The following is a 26,062-nucleotide window of genomic DNA, read 5'->3' as shown; positions in this document are numbered from 1 at the left end:
CCTTTAGCACTGCTATTGGCAAGCAAGAGTGAGAAAGCAGAACCAGGGCACAGCAAGAGGCCAGCAGATGTCCATCACTTAACTGCAAAAGAAAGACAAATCCAATGGCATATTGAAAAGATAAATTCTCCCCAATGGAAAGGACAAAGAAAGAAAAAATAAACACATATTGTTTCCCAGCAAATAAAAAATTGAATGATTGAATGGGGGGTTGTATAAGTAGGGATAAGTTATGCAAACTTCAGTTTGGTTCCCGGAAAAAATAATAGAGGAAGTAATCAGTAAAATATGTTTAAGGTCAGACAATGGCAGTGGCAGAGTGAGGAAGCAGGAATGCAGCCATAAAGCCATGGCTAACATTTGTCTAGGCCAAAATAATTCATCTAGTTAAAAGTTGCCTAGCCCTAAACTCACACCCCCCCTCCATTTTCCAACCTATTTACACAAAGGAGAAACCCCAGGTGCCACAGGAGCAGCAAAACCATTCCAAGTGCAAGCAGGAGCACGTGCTCCCCATTGCTGGGAAGAGGCTGCAGGGGCTTCTGTTCCTACCATGGCACGGGGCATTACTGACACCACAAACCCCCAGCTCTGGCATCCCTGATCTTTACACCCGTTTATTTTGGGACACAGCCCTTGCACTGCATCCTGGCCTGCTGCCAGCAGCTGGGATGGGGATGTGAGTGTGGCCTCACCACAAAGCACTGTTGTTGGGGTGCACACTGGCACAAGGCAGCAAAAGCCTAATGCAAGGTAGCCCCTGGCCCAGAGCTGCTAGCCCACCACAGCACAGCTGGACTCCTGGTTATTTAGGACATTCTGTGCCCCAGGCACCCTCCAGCTTGATCCCAAGCCCTCATCATCCCCAGGTTAGGTTAGGTCAGGCACCCTCCTCCCCACCTGGACCTCCAACCCAGCACATTCCCAGGGATTCCCAGATATCCTTACCCCACAGGTAAACAGCCTTTCACTCCCTGCTGCTCCTACCTGCTTCCTGCCATTCCCCAAGGATCATAGGGAGGGCATGGAGCTCTTGGGAGGGTCAAGGGCTCATCTCCCTTTCCCACAGGCATCTGAGGTTTCATAGCCCAGGTGCCAATTGACTCTTAGTTCACATATTCAACTTACAACCAGGTGTAACTCTTTTGCAGCCCCTCTGCTTCAGATCTCAGAAGAGTGGAAGCCATAGGAGTTAGCTCCTCTGAGAGTTTGCCCTTTCCCATGTGGGGATCCCATAAAGAAAAACGTCATAGTCCCATCATTTACTCTGTAGCTCGTTTTGCTGTGGAGCCCATGAACCTTTGGCTGTGAGCCGTAAAAGCCCTGAGCACTCAGGCTGGCTGTGTGGGTGCTCAGCCACAGCCCCCTGCAGCTGCCCCTTCTGTTTGAAACAGGCTGTGCCCTGCTGTCCCCTGCCCAGCCAGGCAAATGCCACGTGCCCTGAGGTGGCACAGCTCACTGCTGGCCAAATGTGGGTTTCCCAAGCATTGCCTCAAACCCCAGGTCTTTTGCAGCACCAGCAGAGACTTTTATCCCAACCCTTAAAGAGAAGCTGGGTCAGGAAAGGAAGGCATGAGATGGGAAGAGAAGGGGGACATGAGATAGGATGTGAGGGGACAGGTGATGACAGAATAGGAAGGGATGGAAGATGGAGAATGGGCTGGAGGATAGGACAGGACATGGGATGGGATGGGACAGGAGATAGGATGAGATAGGATGGGAAGGGTGCCCAGCCTTTGGGCTGCTGCTGGTCATCTCTGCCATGACCGTGGGCCTTTGGCACAGGGGGGTGTCACCTGCGCTGGCTGCACTGGCAGGGGGTGGGGACAGTGAGTGGGACAGGTAGGAAAAGGGGCACAGCCCTCACTCCCCCTCAGTATCTGGGCAAGTTATAAATTACCAGCACAGAAGGGGAGTAAGATCTGAAGGAGAAGGGTGACTCAGCTTGTCAAATGACTCTGGTGCCATCAGCGCCAGGCTTATTAGCATTTATATACAGAGAGAGTTTTCCTGCACTGAGGCTGCTTCCTGCACAGCAGAATCTTCCCTCCTTCTCCTCCATCTCCATGTCAAAAAGAAACTGATTAAGTGTTGGATTTTTTTTTTTTTTTTTTGCATTAAACCTTTTTTTCAAAAACATTTTACAGCTGGCTTTGCAAATCTTCCATCTCATCCTGGGCATGAAGGGTAAATCCACGACATGGCAATGGCCTGACCTGGGTCAGCAGGAGCAGGAGGATTTGGAGCCTAGGATGCAGGCAAACCCTGCTGCATTCCCAATTCTTCTCTTGGCTCTGCATCCTCCTGCTTTCCCTCCTCATGGGCAGGCAGGAATTCGCTCCAGGCAAGAGAACAGCCCCAGGAGCATCTTCACAACCTTGCAAAACCACCAGCCATTAAAATAAGGAAAGCTGGGCTGAGCAGGGATTCTGCCTCCTGCAGCCAGCTTGAGCTCTGGGCATTGCTGGAGTGGCTCGGTGTAAAAATCTCTGCCAGGCATTGTGGTTGTGCCAGACCCCTGGACCGTGGCTGTCCTTCAGGGTGGTGAGGGCTGCACTCAGCCAGGGCAGGTGGGCTGTGAGAGTTGCTGGCTTCTGGCTCATGACGTCCAAGCAATTTGCTTTGCAGCTCCAGAGCTCACAGCTGCTAAATGCCCAAACATGGGGAGCCCAGGGGATCTCCAAAGAGCATCAGACTGTTTTAAAAATACTTTATTCTTTAGAAAATACAGCGTTCAGTACAGTGTGCTCTGCTCCTCCCAGCTTCAACCCCCTGACTCCGCCAAGGCCGAGGCAACATCTAGACGTTCACTGCCACAGCTGGAAAGCAGAGGGCAGGTTTCACTGACTCCTTTTCCATCCTCTCAGGGAGGCAGGTGGCTCTTGAGCCCTCACTGGTACCCAGCAGCAAGGTGCTCTCCCCCCAGGCCCCCAGTGCAGCCCAAATCACAGTGCCAAGCTCGGACCGTGGAGCTGACGATGGCCCTTGGTGGCTGGGGACATCCCCAGGGGCACACAGGGGCTGCCATGCTCCTCCACACAGGTATTTGGAGTAGCCCATGTGATTATTGAGACATGGGGCTGCCCCAGCCCAGAGACCCAGCTGAGAACCTGGGGGTAAGGTAATGCTGGGGGCTGGGGAATGGAGATGGGGGACCAGGGCTCGGGAACCCCTCAGCTCCCATCTTAAACAGGGATAGGGCTAAGTCAGGGCTGTAACAGCTTCTTCTGAGGGGGAAAACCTTACTGGAGCAGTTCAAAAAGGAGATGCAAACATCACCCAAAGGCAGAGTCACCTTTCTCCAGGTCCAGGCTGAGCTCAGGACTCAGTGGGGAGCTTGCACCTCCCGATGCCTGGCTCTCTGCAGGGAGAAACTCCCATCCCACAGGAAGCAAAGCCCACCCCACAGGGGGTCCTGCCCACACCCTGGGGGGGTGCGGGATCGCTCCAGCCTGGGGCAGAGGGGCCGTGCACACCAAGAGTGGGACAGGGGAGCAAACTCTGGAGGCTGGGGGGGCAGGGAAAGAAGCATTTTCTCTTCTCAAACAGGAATCCCCAACCCCCTTCCCTTTGCATAGAGCAGCTTTCAGGTGAGTGTGTCCTTCAGTCACCCAGGGGACACCGAGAGCAGCGGCTGTGACCCTGAGGGGGACAGGAGCAAGGCTGGGGACACGGCTCTGCTGCTCCCGTCCTCCCGCCGCAGCCCCGGGGCTCGCGCAAGGACACGAGGAAAAGAACCAGCGACCACCCCGAACCCTCCCCACCGCTCTGCCCCCAGGTGCAACAAGCCATCCAGATGTTTAAAAAAAGGAATGAAACAGGAAAAAAAAAAAAAGGTAAAAAAACCAAAAAACGGCTGAGATGGAGGGAAAGATCCCCAGGTCAGCGGAGAGGAAGGCGGGAAGCGCCGCAGGGATGGTGTCCGTTCAGCGCCGCCCGCGGGATCTAACTGTCCTCGCCGTTCTCGCCCGGGCCCTTGATCAGCCGCTTCTGTCCCCGCTTGCCCACGGGCCCCTTGGGCTTGGCGAAGGCCTGCTTGAAGGCGTGCTGCTTGGGGTGCACCTCCTCGTACAGGAACTCCGCCGTCAGCTCGGCCCCGTCGTCGATCTCGATCTGCCGGGAAACGGGGGCTTAGCGGCTCCCTCGGGAGCTGACACCCACCTTTGGGGCACCCAGCTCCCCCCAAGCCCATCAGAGGGGCTGGGCCAAGGCTGCAGCACAGCCCCTTGGCAGTGCCCAGCTCCATCACCTCTGGGGGGGCTCGCTCTCACCTTCTTGGCTATCTCCAAGCAGAACTCCTGCTCCACAGTGTCCAGCAACCGGCTCTTGCAGCTGGAGTAGAGCATGCGCTCCTTGATGCTGCACTTGTACCCAGGCATGGAGTAGATAAAGACTGCAAAAACAGAGCAGGGCTTGAGGCACTGCCCGGGCCCATGGCCAGGGAGCACCGGCTGCATCCCACCCCGCTCGTGGCTCTTCCAGCCCAGAGTCCCAGATAACATCCAGCGAGAGGGTGAGCCATCCCTCCATCACCCAAATCTCCCCTGTTGCTCCTGCAACACCGGAGGAAACCAAAGCGCCACCACCAAGCGCTCTGGGGCAGCACCCAGAGACCTGCCCTGCACATGGCACCGAAGGGTTTGCAGCACCCACCGTGGGAGGGAACTGACTCGAGGCTCCCTGATGCACCATCCCTGTCCCCATCCCTGCCTGCTCCCCATGCAACCAATGGTCCAGGGAAAACAGGGATTGGCACAGGCTCAAAGTGGCCTTTCCGAGGGCCGAGGCTCTCACCAACGGACTCCAGGTAATCTCCCTCGTGTGAGTGCTTGTACAGGAAGAAATGGTAGCGAGCAGAGTCCTGGGGGATCCTCTTGGGCAGGTCAGTGATCTCCGTGGGGCTCGTGTGCACCAGGTCGATGGTCTCCCGCTCCAGATCCAGCTTCTGATGGACAGAGGGGACAGGGAGCAGATGGGAGTGAGAGACAGCAGCAGGATGTGGGGAGTGGAAAAGCCATGTGAGGGACCTACCAGCTGGATGTAGTTGATTTTCTTCTGCTTGAGAGCCTGGATGGCTTGCTGGGCATCCAGCTGCAGGGGGAAGGCCAGGCCCTGCAGCGTCTGGTGCTTGCTCTCCACGCTGATCTCCGTCTTCACCTGGGGATGGAGACCACCTCGAGCGTCAGGGCACAGTGGCAAAGGGTGGGGAAGGGAGGAACAGGAAAACCAGCTGGTTCTGCAGCTAAAGGCTTCTCATCCAAGGAGGTGTCTGACACCTGTCCCACAGGGATCATGGTGTTAAACCACCGAGAGTCAGCCAGGCTCAGGATGGTGGTGCTTGTCACCATCCCACCTCTGCAGGACATCACCCGGCCCCAGCCATGCACCCCCACACCTCCTGCCTCACTCTCAGCAAACACCAGCTCAAAACCAACGTTTCCCAGCGACTCCCTGGCAGGGATGCTGTGACCAGCACTGGCACACGTCCTCTCCGATCATCTCCAACTGCAACCTGCGGGTGACAGGGGAAGCCCTGGAACCACAGCCCTCAGCTGGGCACCCCACCCTCCTCAGTGGGTTTAACTGCAGCAGACAGACATTCCCTCCAACGCCGGAGCTGGGGATTGGAGATCCACAGCTCAGAAAGATCCCAGCCGCTGTTTCCCCTACAACCCCTACAAGGCAGAGGCTGCCAGCCATATCCCCCAGCAAACCCCCTAGTCCAGGAGACCAAACCCCGCTTCAAAGAGGGGAGAGAAAGAGATTGCAGAGACATCAGATGGCTCCAGGTGCCTCCATGCAGGCACAGCAGGGTCCCTGGTGGGGCCTGGGGAGAAGGGCGGACGCGGCGGGCACACCATACCTCCTCAGGCTCGGGGTACTCTACCAGCGATGGGCAGCAGCAACAGCCCCCCACCATCTGCCACAGAATACAGGGAGATGGGGTCACCCCCATGGCAGAGGAGCCCCTCCCACCTCAAGACCCCCTCCCAGGGAAACACTCCAGCAACACTATCCCAGGTACTCTGCAGCGAGCGTGGCTCCCTTTCCTCTGGGATTGGTTTTGGGGATTTTTGGATAGAGTCCAACCTTGTTGGTTTGTTTTTTGTTTTTTTTTTTTCTTCATTTCCCTCCCCCTGATAGAGAAAAGGAAGAGAAGAAAAGGAAGAGAAGTCAAGGCATGCCAAGAGAAACACAAGAGTTGGAGCTGACATCTCAAAAGCACTGGGCAGCACCAAGGCAGGTCTCCTTACGGCTGCCCTTTGTTACAGCAGCCCCAGGAGCACCCACGCCCTGGGGAGATGATGGAGCCAGATGCCCAGAGCAGAGCATGCAGGAAAACACTGCCAGGAGGAGGAGAAACCCGGCACCAAGCGAGCAGAGCAGCCTACCATCTCAGTGCTCGAGCCTTGGGAGCAGGAATCCTGCGAGCGTGGGAAGAGGAGACACACTGTCAATGGCACCCAGCACAGGGAGGGGGACTCGTGTGACAGCAGAAGGGGAGGGACACACGGACGTGCCCGGAGGAGGGAGCTGCACCACCTCTGCTGGAGCACAGGGAAGGCTGATCCCAGCGATGTGGGCAGGGAGAGCAGCAAAAATCAACCCAGGAGATGCCAGTGGTGGGGAGGAGCGGGAGGGAGAGGCTGGGCAGCCCCGAGCCTGGGCGTGCAGGGCTCCAGCAACATCCCTGTGCAGAGCCCATCCCTGCCCCATCTCCTCCAGTCAGGGTGGCCCCAGTCCAGGGTCTGGAGGAGTTCCAGCACTTGCAGCAATTACTTTTGGGCTATCCTCCACTGAGGAGCATATATGGAAGGTTTGTGAGGGAAAAAAAAATGCCCAGGCCTCTATCCATGCCAAGGATCCTGGAGGATGAGCAGGGTGTTGATGTGCAGCTCTCAGGAAAGGGAAATGATTCTCAGGTGGGCATGAGGTCCAGCTGACCTCCAGCTCTGCTGTCCTGCCATCCCCCAGGGTGCCCTGGCACCAGCGAGGGCCTGAGGGCAAACACCCAGGGATTCAGGACACACACAGGTTCACCTGGTCCCACCCTGTGCAGAGGTGCAGCACAAGGACATCACCACTGCCAACACCTCCAGAACCCCAGCTTTCTCTCCCATAAATGCAGAAAGACCAGGAGAGTTACAGTAGGACTGTAGAGACCTCAGCTCTGACACAAAGCACACTGAAGTCCAAAAACACCAGGAGATGGAAATTTGTCCCAGCAACATCAACTCCCCCATATACCTCTGCATTTTCTACTCCTTCCCTTTTCAGAAACATTAAAAACTGGCTGCCTGAGCACTCCCCAGGGCACAGCCTGGGGGCAGTGCATGGGACAGCTGAGCATGTGCTGCATCCCAGCCTCCCAACCTTGCCAGCAGCAGGCTTGCCTGGGAGGTTATTTTATCTCCTTTTTTTTAGGTGATATTTTCTCCTCCTCTTTCCTCCTCCCTGGTGTGGTGCTGAGCCTGCCTGAGGAGCATTTCTCTGTCTTATGGCAAAGTCCTCAAGGGAGGGTTCTGGTGAAGCAGCACCAGCACTGCGGGGCAGCTGTGAAGGACACCCCCTTACACACTGCAGTGGCACCCCCACCTTTGTTTCTTCTCAATTCTCCTACCTCCTCCCCCAGCTCCAAGGCTGCCCTCCTGTGCCCCAGGGGCCTGCCAATGGGATATGCCCAGCTCCCCCTCCACCCATGTTTCTGAACTGCGACACTTCCACAAAGGCTCCCCGGTCGTGGGTGTTGAGCTCAATGCCAAATTCAAAGCTGGTTCTTAGCCCACGGTCTGCTGACAACTATCAGCTCAGTGAAGCTGGCACTTCCCAGCTATTAAAAATATATAGAGATACATGGCAGGTGGCCAATTTCCATGGGCTCCCACCCAGCTATCCAAAAGGGGGTTAACTCGTGACATCACCTCTGCCCACCCAGTCCTCACAGCCCAGCCTAGAGCCTGCTTTGCCAGAGGCTGGGCGGCTCCCTGGGGGATGTGCAAGCCCGAGTCCTGCCTTGCTCAGTGTCAAAGGCACTCTGCTGGCCCTGCAGCCCTCAGCTGCCCCTTTGGGCTATCCTGCCCTTCTCATCCCATCCCCTCTCCACACTCAGGTGGCTGGGCAGGACCCCAGGCAGCTTCTGCCTGACCAGAAGCACGGCCATGTGAAGGCTGCAAGTCTGGCCAGCGCCTTGGAAAGCTGTGAGTCGAGAGTGAGAGGGGAGGGAGCGGGGCCCAGCAGCAGCGCCAGGCCAGGGGCACAGCAAAGCCCTCGTGGGCTGGTGGCTTTTAAAGAAACCATGTCCCCTGTGCCATTTCTGAAATCCCAATGGATCGGTTGAACACAAGGGGATGCGCGGGGCCCTGGAGCCTGCAGGGGCCTGGCAGAAGTGCTGAGGTCAGCGTTTGCCCCAGGGCTGATTCCCAGGCCAGTGCTGGCCCTCACCACTCGTTCCCACACACGGGATCTGCTCCCCCAAACTCAACAGTCACATGCAAGCACACCCCAGGCCCCAGAGCCTGTGCACAAGGGACCCTGCAAGCTGCAGGCAATGAACAAGGCTGGAAGCATCACTGTACCAAGCTGTGACACCAACACAGAGACCCCTCAGCACGCCCAGCGCTTGGCTGCTCCCCACCTTTAAATCCACAGGCAAAAATATATCCATCTTCATCTCTTTCTTAATGTCAGTGACTCCTCCCTGTGGCCCAGGCTGACACAGGGGACCATGTACCCTTAAAATAACCCCCAACAAACCAGACAGCAGCAGCACTTCTATCCAGGAGCTGCATCTCACAAAGGCAAGCGTGGGAGGGAAGGAGAATGAGGCAGATCAATGGGCATCACAAGCACCACTTACCTGGGCCATACAGCCCTGTAAGACACACCCAAAAGCCCCCCAAAACTACTCAACCCTGCAGCACAGGCCAGACAAGGTGATGGCAGATCACAGAATCAGCAGAGTCAAAAGGGACCCTCAAGAATCATCAAGTTCAGACATTCCAAGGTGCCAAACAAACCCCACAGTCACCATCAGCATCCCTCTCTTCTCCAAACATGGGCATCTCCTTGGATCCTCCAGAACAAATTCTGCCCAGGCCCTCCAGGCTGGGAGCTGGGATAACTCCCCTAAGACCCACCTGCTGGAGACCCCTCCTCGGTGGCATCTCCCAAATGTCCCTCAACTTTGCCACCTCTAGAGCTGCCTTGGCAGGTGGAAATCACCCCCAGACCTGCTTTGACAGGTAGAAACTTCCTGCCTCACCTGTGCTATCAATTAATGCCATGAGCCTGATTGGCTTCACATCTCCCACACAGGTCCTGATCCACCCATGAGAGCCACAGCCCAGCACAGGCAGAGGACAGGGATGCTCCTCTAGAGAGGAAAGCTTTCTAAGGGAAATTTCCCCATCCCAAAACAAAATACTGCTTCCAAGTGGTCTCCCCAACAGTGAGCACACCCCTTCTCTGCCTCAGCGTGTCACAGCACCACAGAGGCTGTGAAAGGCCAGCAGGGAACAATGGTGACACAGCCTTCTATGTCCCCAGCCCTACCCTACCATTTCCACATCCTTTCCAGCATGTAAGTCCCCAAATACAGGCTAAGATCTGTATTTCTTGGGACAGCATCCCTCGTATTTATAGAGATAAAGGAAGTGTATGGGAGAGGATGCTGCTGCAGTCCAAAGATAAGCCTGAATTCTTCCTGCCTTCCCTATCTGAAACTCAGCTCTGCTTTAGCTCCAATACCCACACGTTAGAGACCTGCTTTCAGCCCCAAACCATCTTCTCACCGTCAGCAAAACACAGTCCTGAGCTCATGTCCAAGCAAGGGGGAAAAAAAGAGGAGTGTAAATTCCTCTTTATGCTACCAGTTTGACTGTGAGGGTGCTCATCCACCTTGAGAAGGGCAGGAATGGTTTAAATGCCAGAGAGCAGTAAAAATGAGCCATTCCTTTTAGCTGAGTGCTCACTCCCTGCATCCTCCATCCCTTTGTGCCCAGAGGGCCTCAGGCTCCTCTCCCAGGGCTGTCAGACACCCAGCCCTGCTGCACATCATCCCAGCTGCACACCAGCCCAGCTGCACACCATCCCAGCTGCACCCCAGCCCTGCTGGATATCCACCCCTGCAGCACACCATCCCAGCTGCACCCCAGCCCTGCAGCACACCATCCCAGCTGCACACCAGCCCTGCTGCACACCAGCCCAGCTGAACACCATCCCAGCTGCACACCCAGCCCTGCAGCACACCATCCCAGCTGAACACCATCCCAGCTGCACCCCAGCCCAGCTGCACACCAGCCCAGCTGCACACCCAGCCCAGCTGCACACCAGCCCTGCAGCACCCCAGCCCTGCAGCACACCATCCCAGCTGCACACCCAGCCCTGCAGCACCCCAGCCCTGCAGCACCCCAGCCCTGCAGCACACCCACCTCGTTGATGCGGATCTGCTGGAGCTCCTGCTCGGCGGCGGTCAGCGGGGCAGGGGCAGAGCAGGAGGACACGTGCTTCTGGTAACCACTCAGGGACACGTCCTCCTGCAGACAGAGCACAGGGCAGGTGTCACAGGTGGTCAGGGCTGCAGGGCTGGGTGCACCCCCAGCCTAGAGCTGAGTCTGAGCAACCCAGAGAGTCTCGGGGTCCCTCCAGACCAGGAGGACCAACCCGAAGGCTCTCGGATTCCTCCATGCAAATCCCACACTCGATGTGTCTGTTCTGACCCCCCTGCTCCTCCCCAGTCACCCATGCCTGTGGCAGTGGGCTCCTCTGGCTGTTTCATGAAGCTTATGAGCATGGAAGTGAGAGGGAAAGGCAGAGCCCATAGCCCAGGAGCAGCAGAGGGACCTTGGAGAAGAGCAGGAATGTTCCCTGGCTTCCACCAGTACCAGAGGCCCCAGCAGGACTGATGTCCTGGTTGTGCAGCTCCCTCTGCCCATGGAAGAGGAGGAGAAACCTCCATGCAAGGCAGTGGCTAAGCCCGGTGTGGAGGCAGCTCTGGCTGCTGGAGTGACACTGCCACCACCTGGCTCTTCTGCCATTCAGCGTAAAGATCCACGTGTCACAGCCTCCCTCCCACCTCTCCCACACTCTCTATCACAGACCACAGTGCAGGCAGGAGAAAGCAGCACTGGCCACGCAGGGAGCAGCGCGGAGGACCAACACCCTGCTGTTCCCTCACCAAACTCCAGCATCCCACACCCACCACCCTCACACTGAGCTCTGGGCAGGCTCTGAAGCTCAGGGTCAGACCCCAAGGCTGCCCAGGAGCCACCACGGTACCTTCACTGTGCCAAACATCTCGTCCTTTATGTGCCCCCCGCCAAACTCCTTCTTCACAGTGGCTCTGGTGGCAGCGTACAGCATCTTCAGCCGGACCTGCCAGGACAGGGGGGCACTGCTGTCACACAGGGGCACCGGGACCAGAGGGGGGCCCAGGGCTCACAGCCACCACCCCACCACAGGCTCCACATACCTCAGCCTCTCCTGGCAGCACCCACCGAGTTTCTGGCTCAGTCTGGTTCTTAATGGCAGCATCCCTAGGTAGGGATCAGCTAGGAAAACCCACCAGCACTATTTCTGGGGCTGCAGCCTTGCCAAGAGCTGCCCACAATCCAACAGTTTATTCCATGCTTTGCTTTCCAGTCCCTGAGCTCCAGAGCACCATTTCCCACCAGCACTTGGGTTAAAGGAGGCACAAATGCCACAGACCCACTTAAAAGTGACTTTTACCCTTGGCACTTCTATTGCATCATTCTGCAAAATGCAGGGAAGAGCTTTGGCAAGTGCTCCTGGGCACACTGAGCTTCTGCAGTAAGAGCCTCTGTGGCTTGTTGAAAGATATACATATTAAAAAAATATATTATATATACACGCGTATACGTACATGTACACATGCACAAATATGCACATGCATATAAAATGACATATATATCACTCGTATACATATTTTTATATGTGTGACCACTGCATGTATTAATGTGGCAGTAAATCTATCTAGCTTATAGACCACAATAAATATATAACAAATAAATACATAGGAATATATATATATATATATGTACACACACATATATACATATATATAGACACAAATATGAATATAGAAGACAAGCACGTATGTTAACACATCAGTAAATTTCAGCTGATGTGCTCAGCAAGATGGCATTTTCCAAGCTGCACCACTGACATCCTCTAAACCTGCTTCCCATCCAACCAGCCCTTTTGTGTCACTCTCCACCAGCTGATTTTGGAGCAAGGCCAGGAGAAGGGCTGGCAGCCACTCTGCATCAGCCTCAACAGAGCAGGGCCAGGCTGGAGGCAAATCAGGGCCAGTGCCAGCTCCTCCCTGCAATGGCCAGAGCCACAATGGGATGTCTCCATCCTGGCCTCATGGTCACACTACTGCCCGCTCTACATCCCAGCTCCTCCATCTCCTCACTAGCACTGAAATAGGACAGACACAGTCCCAGTGTATCTCTTTGTGTCTTAAAAATTTCCCCATCCCCACAGCAGTCTCCATTTCTCAACCACGGAGGGTGTGAATGCTCCTCCTCAGCCCCAGGGCAAAGTCCCCTTGGCCAGCACCTCCTCCCCCTGCCTGTCCCCGCACGTCCCTGTCCCCAGGTGGGTGCCAGGGCCCGGAGCTCACCGGGGAGCTGTCGGGGGACCAGGAGATGAAGAGCCACTCGTAGCCCTGGGCGTTCTGGCTGTCCAGGCGGTACAGGACGTAGCAGGGCTGCTGCTCGTCCAGCAAGGGCAGCACCAAAGTGTCATAGTCGGTGTCCCAACGCCGGGACAGCTCTTTGTGGGCTCCCAGCACGAGCTGTTCTGCAAGGAGAAGACAGGAAAGGTGGTGTTAGACAAAGCAATGCTCATCTCGCAGGACCAGGGGGCGGCTCACTAAGGGCTCATTGCAGCTCCACCACCAACAGTGATGCTGCACTGCAGAAGAAAAAATCATGACCTCAAGTCACATGCAGGACTGTACATTCCAACCAGGAGAGACCATGGGGCTGCGGCTGCTGTGGAGGGCTGGTTTTCTGCCAGCCTCCTGACAACCATCTCTTTCCCTCCTGTGTTTCTCATCAGCAAAGTCTCCTCTCTGGTGACCACCTGTGGCTTCCTTCCATTCTGCTCCCTCCAGCTCTGCAGTCCCCACCCATCCCTCCTCGCTCACAGGGGAACACAAGACCTCCCCATCCCACCTGGACAAGCCCTAGGGTCACTAGAACACCTCACCAGGGACACAGAGAACACCAACATTTTGGGGGCTGAGAAGAGTAATGGTCTCAGCAAAATCCAGGATGATGAGCCAAAGCTGCTCTCATTGGATTCCCTGTAACCTCACAGGGGTCAAAATCAGAGCTGACACCCAAAGCCCGGGTTTGTGGGCAGCAGGGATGTCCCACAGTCCCCAGCCTGGAGGCGGACCATGGTGCCAGGAGAGCCTCAGCCTCTGGAAGCAAGCTGTGCATTTCACACACACCTCAGGGCATTGTTTCCAGCTGCTACACAAGTGGCAGTGGGACTGGGAGCCCTGTGACCTGGGCACTGCCCAGCTGGGACTTAAACACTGGTGCAGGAATCCTACAGACATGAATCCACACCCTGGCAAGGGTCAAGTCAAGCTTTGGGATGGCTGTGTGGAAAAGTGGGGGTGCCAAGGATACTAACATAGATTGCTGGAAAACAGCCTGTATTTTTACTCCATTTGTAGCTGCAGAAAGGTCTGGGGGGAGATCACAGGACTCAGAAGAAGATGTAGGAAATTCTGGGGGTGCCAAAGCAAAATATTTTGGGGCTTTGGGCAATTAGCACTTGAGGGCATGCTTGGCCAGGCACATGCCCTGCCAGGACCTCTGCTCACAGCCCCGCTGCCCACTGGGAGCCAGGCACTCCCTCGGCTGGGGCACAACCCTCTCCCTCCCGACCCATTCAGCTCAGCAGCTCCAGATCTCATGGCAGGAAAGCTTTTAAGGAAAACAGCTGAGGAATGAAGGGTTTGGGAGGAATTACTCACCCCTTCTTCCCACCCAGGCAGGACATCCCCTGTGAGAGCAGCGTAGCCCTCCCCTGCCCAGCACTGCCCTGGCATCTGCCACCACTACTCAATCCAGCTACTTGTGCATGGGTGGCACAAGTTGCTGGTTCAGTAACAAGGACAGCAGAGAACAAGGTGCTTGAAATACTTTACCTTTTGCAAAACTACCTGCTTGGAGAAAGGGAAGCAAAAAAACCTCAGTGTACTCCTAAAATAAACACAAAGCTCCGCGAATGGATTTATGCATCACAAAGAAGAAACTGCAGGGATTTCGCAGGGCCAAACCCACTGGCAGCTCGAGGGTATCTCTGTCTGCAAAACAAACCAACACCTCACGCACAAAGCCGTCAGCGCTGAGTCACCCCAGGCTATTCCCGGGCTGTGACTCAGCCGGACCCCGGCCGTGCTGCTGCGAGCTGCCCGCCTGCAGCTCTCCCCCGAGCTCTTTGCAGTTCTGCTCAATCCATTCAGGGACCAATTTTCTTCCTTGGGAAGTGTCAGAAAGGGGAAACTCAGAGCAGACGCCCTTCAGCAGAGTTATACAGCACTGGCTGTGTCAGGCTCTGTTTGTCCCAGGAGCTGCTGCTGGAAAAGCAGAGCTGGGAGAGTTTCTGGCCCTCGAGGTGCCCCCAGCACCCCCCTTCAATTGCTCTGAAATGCCTCTACCAGGCAGCCCTGCCCGCAGCTCTGCTGAGTGCCAGTCTGCAAAACTCAGTGCACACCATCACCATCACCTGTGAGTAAAGAAATGCATCCAACAGGGAAGTCCACAAAGCCAATCCTGTCCCAAATCCTGCTGGCAGTGAGGAGCAGAGCATCATCTGAAAACATGCTGGAGCACAAGCTGCTCTCACACCAGGAAACTGGTGCTGAGTCTTGGTGCACACCCTGCTCCCCTACTCCCTCCTCCATCCAATCTCAGCTCTTCCCAGTAGCTCTCCAAAGGAAAAACGACCTCTCAAATTGCTCCCAAAGGGCCACTCAGCCTTGGAGATGCCCAGACACAGAGCACCTGCCATAAGGCTCCTTGCACCGTCTTAGTCTCCTTCTGCTCACTGTTGCCTGCTCCAAAATGCCCCAAGACAAATTCTCCATAGGGCAAAAGGTGCTGCAAGCCATCCAGCAGAGAGGGAGGCTCCTCTTCCACATCCCCTGTCCAGGCAGGGCAGCTGGCACGTCCTCCCCAGGCAGCTCTGTACACCTCCCCTCCAGGGTGAGCATTTCTCTGTCTGGCTGTGACATCTGCCCCGCCACTCTTAGTGCCCAAGGGTGCTTCTCTGCTGGGTACCAGCAGGCTGATGTCCCCTGTGTGACAGCAGAGTGGTGGCCCCGCTGCTGGCAATGCACAGATTAACAAATCCCTTTCAGCCACAGCAGAGATGGTGGGAAATGTTTTCCACTGGTGATAAAAAGTCTCCCTCGCTGGCATCAGCAGCCACAACCCAAAACCAGCAGAACAAGCCCTAAGCATCCCAAGTCCAGGCTTAGGGACACGCATGGCTTATCCTAACACAAACCTGATTTCCACTTTTGAAAAGCAAAAGAAGCTGAGAATGCAAAATTGTTGTCAAAGACACTCCAAAGAAACAATGTGGATGTTTCATCCCCCAACAGTGGGGACCTTGCCAAGGACAAAGCCAACACTGCTGAGCCCTGCTGCAGTTCCACGGATGTGTCCCGTGCATTTCCAGTCATGCTGCTCTTCTGAACAGGACGTTGTAGCCTCTCCAAAGGTCAGGTGGGTTCCTTATGACCACAGGCTCTTTACAACCACATCCACCTCGCTGTTTGCACTGCCGGCCCAACCCAGGGGAGGTGGTGACAGCAGCTTGGCAGGGCAGTAATGTCCCTGCTGCTGCCGCGAGAAACAAGTCATTCATATGCAATTGTATGAGGCTGAGGTGATGGAAAACCTACACCAGGGCAGCTCCCCGCCCGCTGGGACACTCAATCAGTGCTCAGCTCTGCTCACTTGCTTGACAGATGCAGAGGCCACCCGAAGGACCCATTCCACGGGACAAACACGGGCAAGGCTGGTGCCAGGCTGAATCCCGGGCTAGGGGCAGCCCGTGGGATGGGATGGGATGGGTCTCAGAGTGTGGCATTCCTCACAGGATCCACTGCTGGGCCTTGAGCCACGGAGCACCCCCCTGCCCCAGCATCTCCTTGCCTTGTGGGATGACACCTCCCAGGAAGAAGAAGATGCCTGTGCATCACCCCCAACAGAGCGCCCAGGGTCCCTTCAGCAGCCTGCCACAGGGATCCCATCATAAAATATGACAGAGCAGCAGCAAAAGCCCCCACAGAGCAGCACCTTTCCCAGGCTGGTATTGCTCTGCTGGCAAAGTCACTGCTCCCCACTGGAGCTGGCCTGGGGCTCCAAGAGCTGCTCACCAGCACAGCCAAAGTTTGGGCTTGTATTTCAGGTCTGGGTTGCCACGTGCCCAGAAGCCCCAGCAGCATTTTCCTTGAGGTTTACAAGAACACAAGCTGGCACCGCAGTGGTGAAGAAGAAAGGAGGAGAGGAAACAGAGAACAGACAGAGTGTAAATCAAAGCACTTCAAAATGGGACTTACCGTCCTCAATGACGACCTTGATGAGCCGAACTGAACCATTCCGGGCTTTGGCAAAAAAGTCCCTTAATTCTGTGGTGGCTGAAAGAACCAAAAACATCGTGATCAGATTTAGCAATCAAAGCAGGTGCTGGGTTGCTCAGTGACTGACCAGAAAGGGGACCAACTTGGCAGGATAGAAATTTAAAACTTAAAAAAAAAAAATTAATTAAATCTCTGGTGCCAAAAAAATTATAATAAAAAATAAGAATAAGGCAAAACCCAAAAAGCTGGGGGAGAAGCGCTGCGTCTCCCTGAGGCGTCAGAGTTAAATAGCAGCTGGGAGCACATGTGATCCAGAGAACCTGATACTTGGCCTGGGTGAACATAATCACCCAAATTTAGACGATGGCTTGGCCAGTGCAGGCAGGGAGAGCTCAAGTGACAAGCTGATTCGCTTTACAGAGCGGCAGGGCTGGCACAGTGGGGTGGCTGGAGGATGTCCTGACAGGCTGTGGTGCCCTGGGCCTGTGACACACGGCAGGATGCTGCTCCCGAGCGGCTGGGAGCCAGCACGGCTCCAAACTGGAGATGCTGGTTTGAAGCTGAGCCCGTGGGGAAGGGAAAGGCAACAGCCCCAGGGTTTTGCTCTGAAGCTGGCAGGGCTTGGATTGCAGAAGGCTTTTGGGAAGTGTTTTGGGGAGCATTCCTCCTCATCCTGCTCCCTGAGCACCAGGCAATGGCAACCAATCCTCAGCATCCGACCAGGAGGCAGCTGGAGGCACTGGATAGTGAAGGAGCAGCCCCCAGGCAGCACTGGAGGCTTCCTCTGCCCACCCTGGAAGCCTCACTGGCCCAGAGCTCCCCGTGCCTCCCGGGACACGCTCCGTGTGAAGGCAAAGCCCAGGAGATGTGGCTCCCAGGGGCCAACCCCCCAACAAGGATCATCTCCTGGCCTGGCTCCCCCTGAAGCAAGCCAAGCCCTTTCCTGGATGCAGCCATGCAGCGAAGGGGCTCCTGTGACTTCAAAAGCTGCTGTGCTTGTTGGAAATACTCGAGAAACTGGTGTTGCAAAGATCAGAGACCTGGGCAGACATCCCTTAGCCCACACCAGGACCCGTGCTTGGAATGTCCCTCAGCAGCCCCTGCACTGCCGGCGCTTTGCTGTGCCAGCAGCAGGGAGGAACCTGGAGCCCGAGAGCATCCCCAGCCAAGGCACGTGGCAGAGGAAGCCATCCCTACGAGGGCCACAGCCATTCCCTGCAGTCCCTCCAGCACTGGGTGCCACCCTTGGCACAGCCCCTCGATGTCACCAGCACTGCTCAAGGGACACGGGCAGCCACCGACTGTCACTGAGCGCTGCCCTCGGTCCCCTGGAGGCAGACCCTGGGCTGGGGCACTGCCAAAACTCCCCCAGCCCCGAGGGAAGAGGAATCACTGGGGAGCTCCCAGGAAACGCCTGCCTGTCCCCCACAAGTGACACCTCTGCCATTCATCTGCTCCAGCAGCTCACAGGCTGCCCCGAGCAGAGGGCTGCTGGCTTCTCCTCCCACGGAGAGGACAGGCACACACCGGGAACAGCTCCCAGGCTGGCTCCCTGCAGGCAGCAGCTCCCGTACAAACCCAGAGATGCCATCCTGACAGGAGCCTGCAGGAATGGGCACACAGACACCCCAGCAAAAGCATGTCACTCCTTAATGGCATTTCAGGGGACAAACAGAAGGTCTGCTGGGGTAATCCCAACAGAAGCATGCTCCCTCCCACAGCATCAGGGCATGTAGCTCTCCCAGTTCCCAGAGCAGACCTTCACCCTCTCCCAGTGCCAGCTGGGAGCTCAGCCTGCTCCTGCTGTGCCCAACCAAGGATATTCTGATATTTTTAGCCCCTTTCCCTGTCGAGAGTGGCTGTTTCCTTCTGGCAGCATCTGTGGTTATTGCACACACACAAGGCAGAAGAGGAAGAAAAAAAGACATTTATACACTCAGGAAACCTCATGCAGGAGACAAAACTCTTCATAAGCATCAAGTTTCACCAATTCCTATTACACTGCAAAACTGTGAGAGAATAACATCCCTCTTGGAAGTTTCTACAGCATCAACTTCAGGGAAGAAATAGGAAAGCTCTGCAGCACTAACCTGCTTGCAAATCCCTCCAGTGTGACCCCATCCTTCCCAGAACCCAAAGGCAGGTGGAAAATCAGGAGTTTGGCAAATGCAACCCTGTAGCCCTCTTGGAAATGCTCTGAAGATCGACAGCCAGGATGATTGGCAGTTGAGTGGCTGACAAGTGACAGCCAAGCACTGGGGCCTGTGTAGGTACCGAGGGGTTGAAGGGGGTGAGGAAAAGCCTGGATGCTGCCAGAGAATCAAGAGCACCACAGGAAATACCACAAGGTCTTCCAAGGAGGGAGACTATTTCCAGAGGAGACAGCAGCCAAACTTTCAAAATAACCTCAGAGGGGGCTTGCAAGATTTAATTCTGATTTTTTAAGCAATTTTCATTTACATAAAAACACCAGAGTGTCTCCAATGTCCCCTTCTGCCTCTCACAAGGCAGAGCCAAGAGCCAATGACGAGGGAGAGGAATAAACCAGGGAAGGTTTGAGCACGAGCTCAGCACTGCTTCATTAGGGCATGATTACAACTTAATTGGCACAGCAGACTTGACGAGATGGCTTGCGTGCCTGAAATATTAATAGAGAAGTCCACAGTCAGCTCTGGAGGAAGAGCTGGAGGAGACCTCACCCTGGAGATGGTGCCTCAAGGCATCCCCTGCCAGGAAGTCTCCAGGATACAACTCAAGAGCTGAAAAACCCATGTGTGAGGAAACCATAGAGACCAAGGGAGAGGGAGGAGCAACAGGGCAGAGGACTGAAAGGGACCCACACATCCAACTCACCCTCTAGACATGGGTTCCTGGAAAATTCTGGAACTAATAATCCAGAAACAAATCCAAGCTGGGCTACAGCCAGTGTGGATCTGCTGAGGCCAAGATGCATGAGATCCCTCATGCTTCCTCCAGCAGAGCCACAGACCTGTGGGCTTCAGGGGTCTCAGCTCAGCTTCTAAGTGTGTCCAAGTGTCAGATGCCAGCTTGGGAACGTGGGGGTGGTGAACCTGCATGGCACAGACACGAAACTGCATGGGTAACTCACTCAGGGAGGTATCAGAGGTGGGATCGAGCAAGGTGTCCTGGGCACCTGCGGTGGGTGCAGCTTTATCCACACTTCCATGAACACTTCTGGCAGCTGCAGTAGTGCTTCCTGCAGCTGTAAGGTGGGAAGCTAGAGGAGATGCAAGTGTGCACTGGAGAAAAATTCAGCGTTCTCTCAGGAGACTGGAGAAATGGGCTGGGGAAAAAAGAAATAGGATGAAACTCAATAGGAAGCAAAGTACCATAACTGGAGAAAGGACCAGACAGGGCAGGGTCCAGCAGCTCCAGAGGAGAGAGGTGGGTGTGACAAGCCAAGTCCAGGTTAGTCACTTCACTCTGCTGCAGGCACGGTCATTGTGAAGGCACGAACAAGAGCGTGACCATGTTATCTGGTGCTGACAAGGCTGCAGGCACAGCACGAACAGCACACCCAGCATCGTGCAAGGAGCCAGGCACAGCACAGACAGCACCTGTGTCAGAGGGCACAGCGTGCAGGAGCTGCAGCTGGTCAGCCCAGGGAAGAGAAGAAAAATCACAAATAGTTTGTACTGGTTTTCCAGCCAGGAACATCAAGACCCACCATGGTGTTTGGGAAAACTCATGATGAGGGTGCCCAAACCCTGGGAAGGACACCCTGTCTCTCTGTCTCTGCCCTGAAAAATGGATATGGCTCCTCAGGATGTTGCTGCTTTGAGGCAGTGAGAGCCCAGTGGCATCTGAGGAACCTTCTGGCCTTTCTCCAAGGGAGCCCTGCTGCCGACCTTCATGGCAGACCCGGTGGGCACACACACCCCAGTCCAAAACTGCCTTCAGCCACTGAGTCCTGCAGCACCTCCCTCTCCCACCTGTTTGTAGGCTGCAGATGAGCTGTCCCCTGCTCACCAACAGCCTGCATTTAGAAGCCTGATAACAGCATGTCCCAGGTCCCCTTGTCCCACACAGCCTCCCAGCCCAGCGGCACCTCCACCCGTTTGGGATGGAGGGCTGAGCAGAGCCAGCTGATGCCACTGGGACACCCAGGCTGGGCAGCTCAGCGTGTGGCAGGGAGGTGATGGCTGGCCAGCAGCGGCATTCAGGTGGCCCCGACCCTGCAGGCAAAGTGCCAGAGGAGAACTGGAGCTGGTGGGAGGAGGGCAGGACAGCGCCTGTCCTCCGGCAGCACTGACCAAGAGGTGCAGAGCAGAGCCTGAACTGGCCCGGCTCGGGCAGCAGCAGGGCAGGCAGATCCCTGCACCTCCTGACGGACACGCTGCTGGCAGCCGGAGGACTGCCCTGTGCTGGGATCAGCCTGCCCTGTGCCCGTTCGGATCAGTCCCCAGGACACTTCAGAGCCGGGCTTGGAGCACGGCTCTTGTTGAAGCCGCTGAACGATGGTGCCTGCGGGTACCACCCTGCCGAACGCTGGCCCCAGCCCGAGCCTTTCTCTGCTGCCTACAGCCCCAGCGAACTGCTCTGAGCAGAGCCGGGCTGCGAGGAGCCCGGGGGGCAGAGCGGCAGCGATGACACCGTAACCACAGCAACAGCCACTCTGTCCCCGGGGATGCCGGGGTGCCGGCGGAGCCGCCCGCGCATCCCCGGGGAAGCACCGCGGGACGGGGATGGAGGCGACAGCCACGGCGTCTCCCCCCGCGTCCCCTCCTCCAGCCTCTCGCCCGCTTGTTGGGGCAGCAACAAGTTTTTGCTGGCTTGACCCTTCCCCGCGGCCCCCGGGCAGCGCCCAGCTCCCAGATCAATAATACATGCTCCCTGAAACAGATGCCTCTCCCAGCACACCGAGCCACCCTGCCCTCCCGCGGGAAACCCGAGCCTCGGGCCATCAATCTTTCATTGCCTGGACATCATCTTCAACTCGATGCGACTGCAAGTGGCTGCTTCCCTTTCACTGTCCGGGGCACAGCGTGCCTGGGATGCAACGGGGAAACTCAGCCAAAAATCCAGCCACAAACCCAGGGAAAGCTTGTCCAAGTTCCAGGGATGCTTGGCCAGACAGAAGTCAAGATGAATAAAACATGGTTATACCTGCATTACCCACACTGTCCCTGCCCAGCTCCTGGTCTGGGCAGCCGGGAAAGGATACAACTGCAACAGGCACAAAATAGCTTTTGCTGCTGCTAAAATTCCTTCTTTTCAGTCTATCCCAGTGTAACTCCTTTATGCAGTGCCTGCTCAACTTGCTGCAGAGAGCTTTTCTGCCCATGGACACGGTTGGCCAGTTTAAGCAGTAAGAGGATTTTATTTCTCACCATGGAAAAAATAAATATGTCCTCGCAGGGAGTCTTTTCTGAGGAAAAAGCTACAGATGTCAGAAGAAAATAGAAAGAAGGGAGTGGGGCAGGGGGGAAAGAGAGCAAAAGAGGAGACAAGCAAAGCTTTTCTCCCAATTTTCTGGGGGGGCTAGACTGCATTCCTGCAGGATTTCACATGGACAGCTCCTGGTCCTTAGTGCAAATCCTGCCCAGAGACTTTCAGCCACCTGCCTGACACCAGACATTTGCTTCTCAACACCTGATTTTCCACATGTGCCCAAGACCTGTCTGGTCTGCACTTTGCCACCTTGGATCGGAGTTACTCGTCCCTTCCCTTGCTCAGGGTAGGCAGCACTCACCCTGCAGGCAGCATCAGCTGGATCCTGGGGCAGAGTGTGGTGCAGCACTCACGGTCTGTCCCTGCCTGCAGAAGCTGCTGGCTGCTGCTCCTTTTCCCTGCCCACCGAAGCCACCAGCAGAGCACTGGTCTGTGCACTGGAGGGGACAGGCACCCAGGGACAGCCCCTGGCCACGATCTCACTGCATTTAATCTCTCACCGCACGCTTTCCAAAGGATTTCCTCTATCCCAGCACTGCTTCACTTCAAGGCGTTTGACATCTCATTTATCTGGTCTTCTCTGCTCTGGCTATCCTGACGTGCCCACCACTTGGATATGGGCCACACCCCCCAGTGCACCCAGCCTGGCATCAACCTCCAAGGTGGCCCCAGAAAAGAGACTGGGTCTGGCTCCTCAAAAATATCCTTGCAGCAGCCCAGTGCCCTCTGTTCCCCAAGGATAAAAGGGGCCATGAACCAGCCATTCCCATCTCCTCTTCCTCCTTCGCAGATGGCACCTTGTGACATGTCTCTGCTTAGGGGGTGCCTCCAGCATTCCAAAGCTGCCCCCCAAATTCGTGCATCCAGCTGCCTCAGGAGCCAGTGCTGCCTCCCAGCACAGCCAGAGGAGAGAGCTAGTGATGTGCTGGATGGGCAGAGAAGGTCCTTCCTTCTTCTCACTAGAGAGACAGCAAGCTGCCTGCTTTCCACTAAGACTTCTGCAGACCCAGCAGCTCCTGGGTCCCACCTTAGGCTCTTTTTTTACCCATCTGACAGCATTCCTGCCCATGTGCACCATGGTTGTGCTCCTCCTGAAGCAAACATCCACTCCTACTAGATGCATTCCCAAAGCAAGATCCTGGGGCAAAGTGGCAGCTCAGCTGTGGATGGGAGCAAAGATCCTCCTCTATCCCCGGATCTCATCACCTCCCCCAGAAAGAGCAGGTACCAAACTCTATTTTTGGGTTGAAGAAACAAAATGCATTTTATTTCTCTACTTTCTAGATGAAAAAAATACCTTCTAAGAGACTTTTTCTCTCCACCCAGTGGTCTTGAAAGAGATCCCAGAAGCAACTGAAAGCAGATGACCTCCCACCAGCATCAAAGCCCCGGTTCAGCATCGCCTTCCCAAGGTTCTAAGCTCAGGCAGCAAATGCTGTTCCAATCTAATGCCACTCAGAGCAAAATAGGGACTGCAAAAACACTCAATGGATCCTCCCAGCTATAGCTAAAAAGCAGGTTTCCAGCCCCAGGAAACCCACAGCACCCTTTGAGAGCTTCCAACCGCCTCCCCAGCCTGGCAGTCTCCATGGCAGCCTGGTTTTCTTGCCAGCACCTTCAAGAGAGCTGCCTGAGATTCCTAAAAAAATAATAATTAGCCTCTTGCCCCTGCATGAAAGGCTCAGACCTGATTGCACTCCCTGACGCCCCCAGCTCTCACTGCCAGAGCTTCCCCTCCACCTGTTTCTCCCCAAAAGCTGGGATGACGTGGGAGTGTCTCCCACAGGGGCTCCTCTGGGGTTCCCCACCACCACGTCACCCTGACTCACACAGATCTAGCATCATGTCAAGCAAAATCCCTCACCAGCTTGTCTGCAACCTCCCCTAAGCCAGCTGCAGAACCTGATCATAACTCCCCTAGGAGCCTTCCTGAAAATATGGGAGAAATGGGAATGGGGAAAATATGGGAGAAATGGGAAACAGAAAACACTGGGTGCACACAAAGATAACAAGGCCCCAGAAAGCAGGAAGAATTGAATAATTCCTCCTCTGAGCAAACAAGAGACCTCAGTGCCTCAGCAGAGAAGATGAAAGTAGCAGTGGGATGGCTGTTCCTCATTCGATATGGAATCTGCTCTTTGCTGAGCAAACAGAATAATTCAATCACCGTGACGGGGTGAGGCAGACTGAAATATCCCAAACCCACCTCGGGGGGGCTTCCCTTAAAGCCTGGGGCACCCCAGTTGTGCAGCACAGGTGTTGGAGGGGCAGATTTGCATTCAGAGAGGAAACAGCAGCTTCCCGGAAGAGAGACGGCGCAACAGGGCACGGAGAGAGAGCCCAGAGATGTCCAAGATGCCGTAACAGCGAGACCACTCGGCACGAGCTATTTTCCATAACCACAGGGAGGATTTTACAGCACCCCCAGCCCAGGAATCTGCAGATTCATCAGGTCCATCCCCACCCTGCACCGCTGCAGCTCCTCGGGGGAAGTCGAGTCCCTTCCCCTTTCCCGCTGACAGGGCACGTCACGTCCTTCGGGCAGCGGTGACTCCCAGCACTGGGCACAGCTTGCCAAGCAGTGGGCAACCAAGGTCAGCGAAGGTCAGTGCTCTCAGAGAGAGCCAGGCTGGCACATCTCCCTCCCTGGCAGCTGCAGGTGCCCGGAAGGACAGCAGCAGCAGCACAGGAGCAGCCGGGCATGGCCAGAGAGCAACAGGCAGCAGCCTCCGGGGGCACACGGTGCAAGAGGCCCTGCCTGCCCAAACCCATGGACAACTCTGCAGAGCAGGGCCAGCACACCCAGAGCTCACGTGGGTGCAGGGCTCCATCCTGATGATTTTTAACTTCTTAAATTACTGTTGTATTTTTACAAAGCAAGAAAGATTTAATTAGAGCATGTGCTTCAGGATCTCAGATTAAGCCAGAAACAATGAATCTGAACCCAAATGCCATGAACAACCACCAGCTCCACCTGAACAGGAGAAACATCTAAGCATCATCGCTGGCCACTTCTCAGCCACAGCCCCTCCAGAAGCAACTGGAGGGGAAGGATGTTCTCGACCACGCTGAAGGAACAAGGATGCTCCTGCCACGAAGGACCAGCGGACACAAATTCCCACCCCAGCACAAAGGTGCTGGCCATAGGGAGCTGCGAGGCCAATGTCCCAGCTCCCTCCCGGGACACGCTGCGGGCTGGATTCACACCCGACCGCACAGAGCAGGGCTCCGGGGGCAGCTGCTCTCACATCCCTGCTCGCATATTGATTCGGTTACATAAATTATGCAGCACCTCTACTCCCGATTAATATTGCTAATTGAGCTGGCAAGGCGAGGGGCAGGAGGGAAATACCGTGAGGACACACAGTCAGTCATGCACCAAGCACACTCAGAAATGCAGACAGCCGTCGTGTCGGGGTGCTGGCTGGGTCCTGTGGGGAGCGGGCGGAGGAATCGGGAAGCAGGAATTCACTCGGGCTCTCCGCAGCTCCCCCGGGCCGGGGAGCAGCTGGGGCCGAGCATCCCCGCGGGCAAGGGAGCGGCGGCCGGGGCTGCGGCCGGGCAGACGAGCGTGACACATCTGTCCGAGCACGTCGCGGCGGGTGCTGAGCGCCAGCCCAGACAAAGGATGCGGGAGAGCCCCGCACCGGCGGCACCCCGGGGCCGAACCCCTCCCGCACCTCCTCCCGGCACCCAAACGCTCGAGCCTGACTCAGTGTCCCCCTCCCCCGCCAACCGCAGGAAACCCGCCGGCTCTTTCGGGAAGCTTCATCGTATCGCCCCCATCGCCGCCGCTGTCGCGACACCGCCCGCAGTCCGCCGCGGCGGGGCCGGGGATGCGCGGGGCGCGGCCGCGGGGGTGCGGATGGCGGGGGGCGCACGGGGCAGCCCGGCCCGGGGCGGGGGCCGAGCGGCGGGGGCAGCCCCCGGGCCGGGCCGGGGGGACGCGAGCGCTCGGCGGGCGCCGCTCACCGTGGATGCCGGTCTGGTGAGTCATGGCTCCGCTCGGCTCCG

At 56.2% G+C, this 26,062-nt stretch overlaps 1 protein-coding gene across 1 annotated transcript; it reads right to left on the bottom strand.

Annotated features, from left to right (window-relative positions):
- Window positions 1-2,696: 2,696 nt before the first annotated feature.
- TWF2 (twinfilin actin binding protein 2) lies at window positions 2,697-26,060 on the bottom strand. Its single transcript, XM_038148930.1, is given in 13 exon segments — window positions 2,697-4,113; window positions 4,272-4,393; window positions 4,795-4,945; window positions 5,032-5,157; window positions 5,864-5,920; window positions 6,393-6,467; window positions 6,469-6,565; window positions 8,296-8,314; window positions 10,427-10,535; window positions 11,278-11,373; window positions 12,647-12,825; window positions 16,616-16,693; window positions 26,021-26,060. Coding segments are annotated over 13 exon segments (1,302 nt in total). The 5' UTR covers window positions 26,046-26,060; the 3' UTR covers window positions 2,697-3,945.
- Window positions 26,061-26,062: the final 2 nt, after the last annotated feature.

Source organism: Motacilla alba, chromosome 12 (genome assembly GCF_015832195.1).
Source record: "Motacilla alba alba isolate MOTALB_02 chromosome 12, Motacilla_alba_V1.0_pri, whole genome shotgun sequence".
Lineage (NCBI taxonomy): Eukaryota > Metazoa > Chordata > Aves > Passeriformes > Motacillidae > Motacilla > Motacilla alba.
Note: the sequence above shows the minus strand (reverse complement) of the source record. Positions and strands in the feature narration are given on the sequence as shown.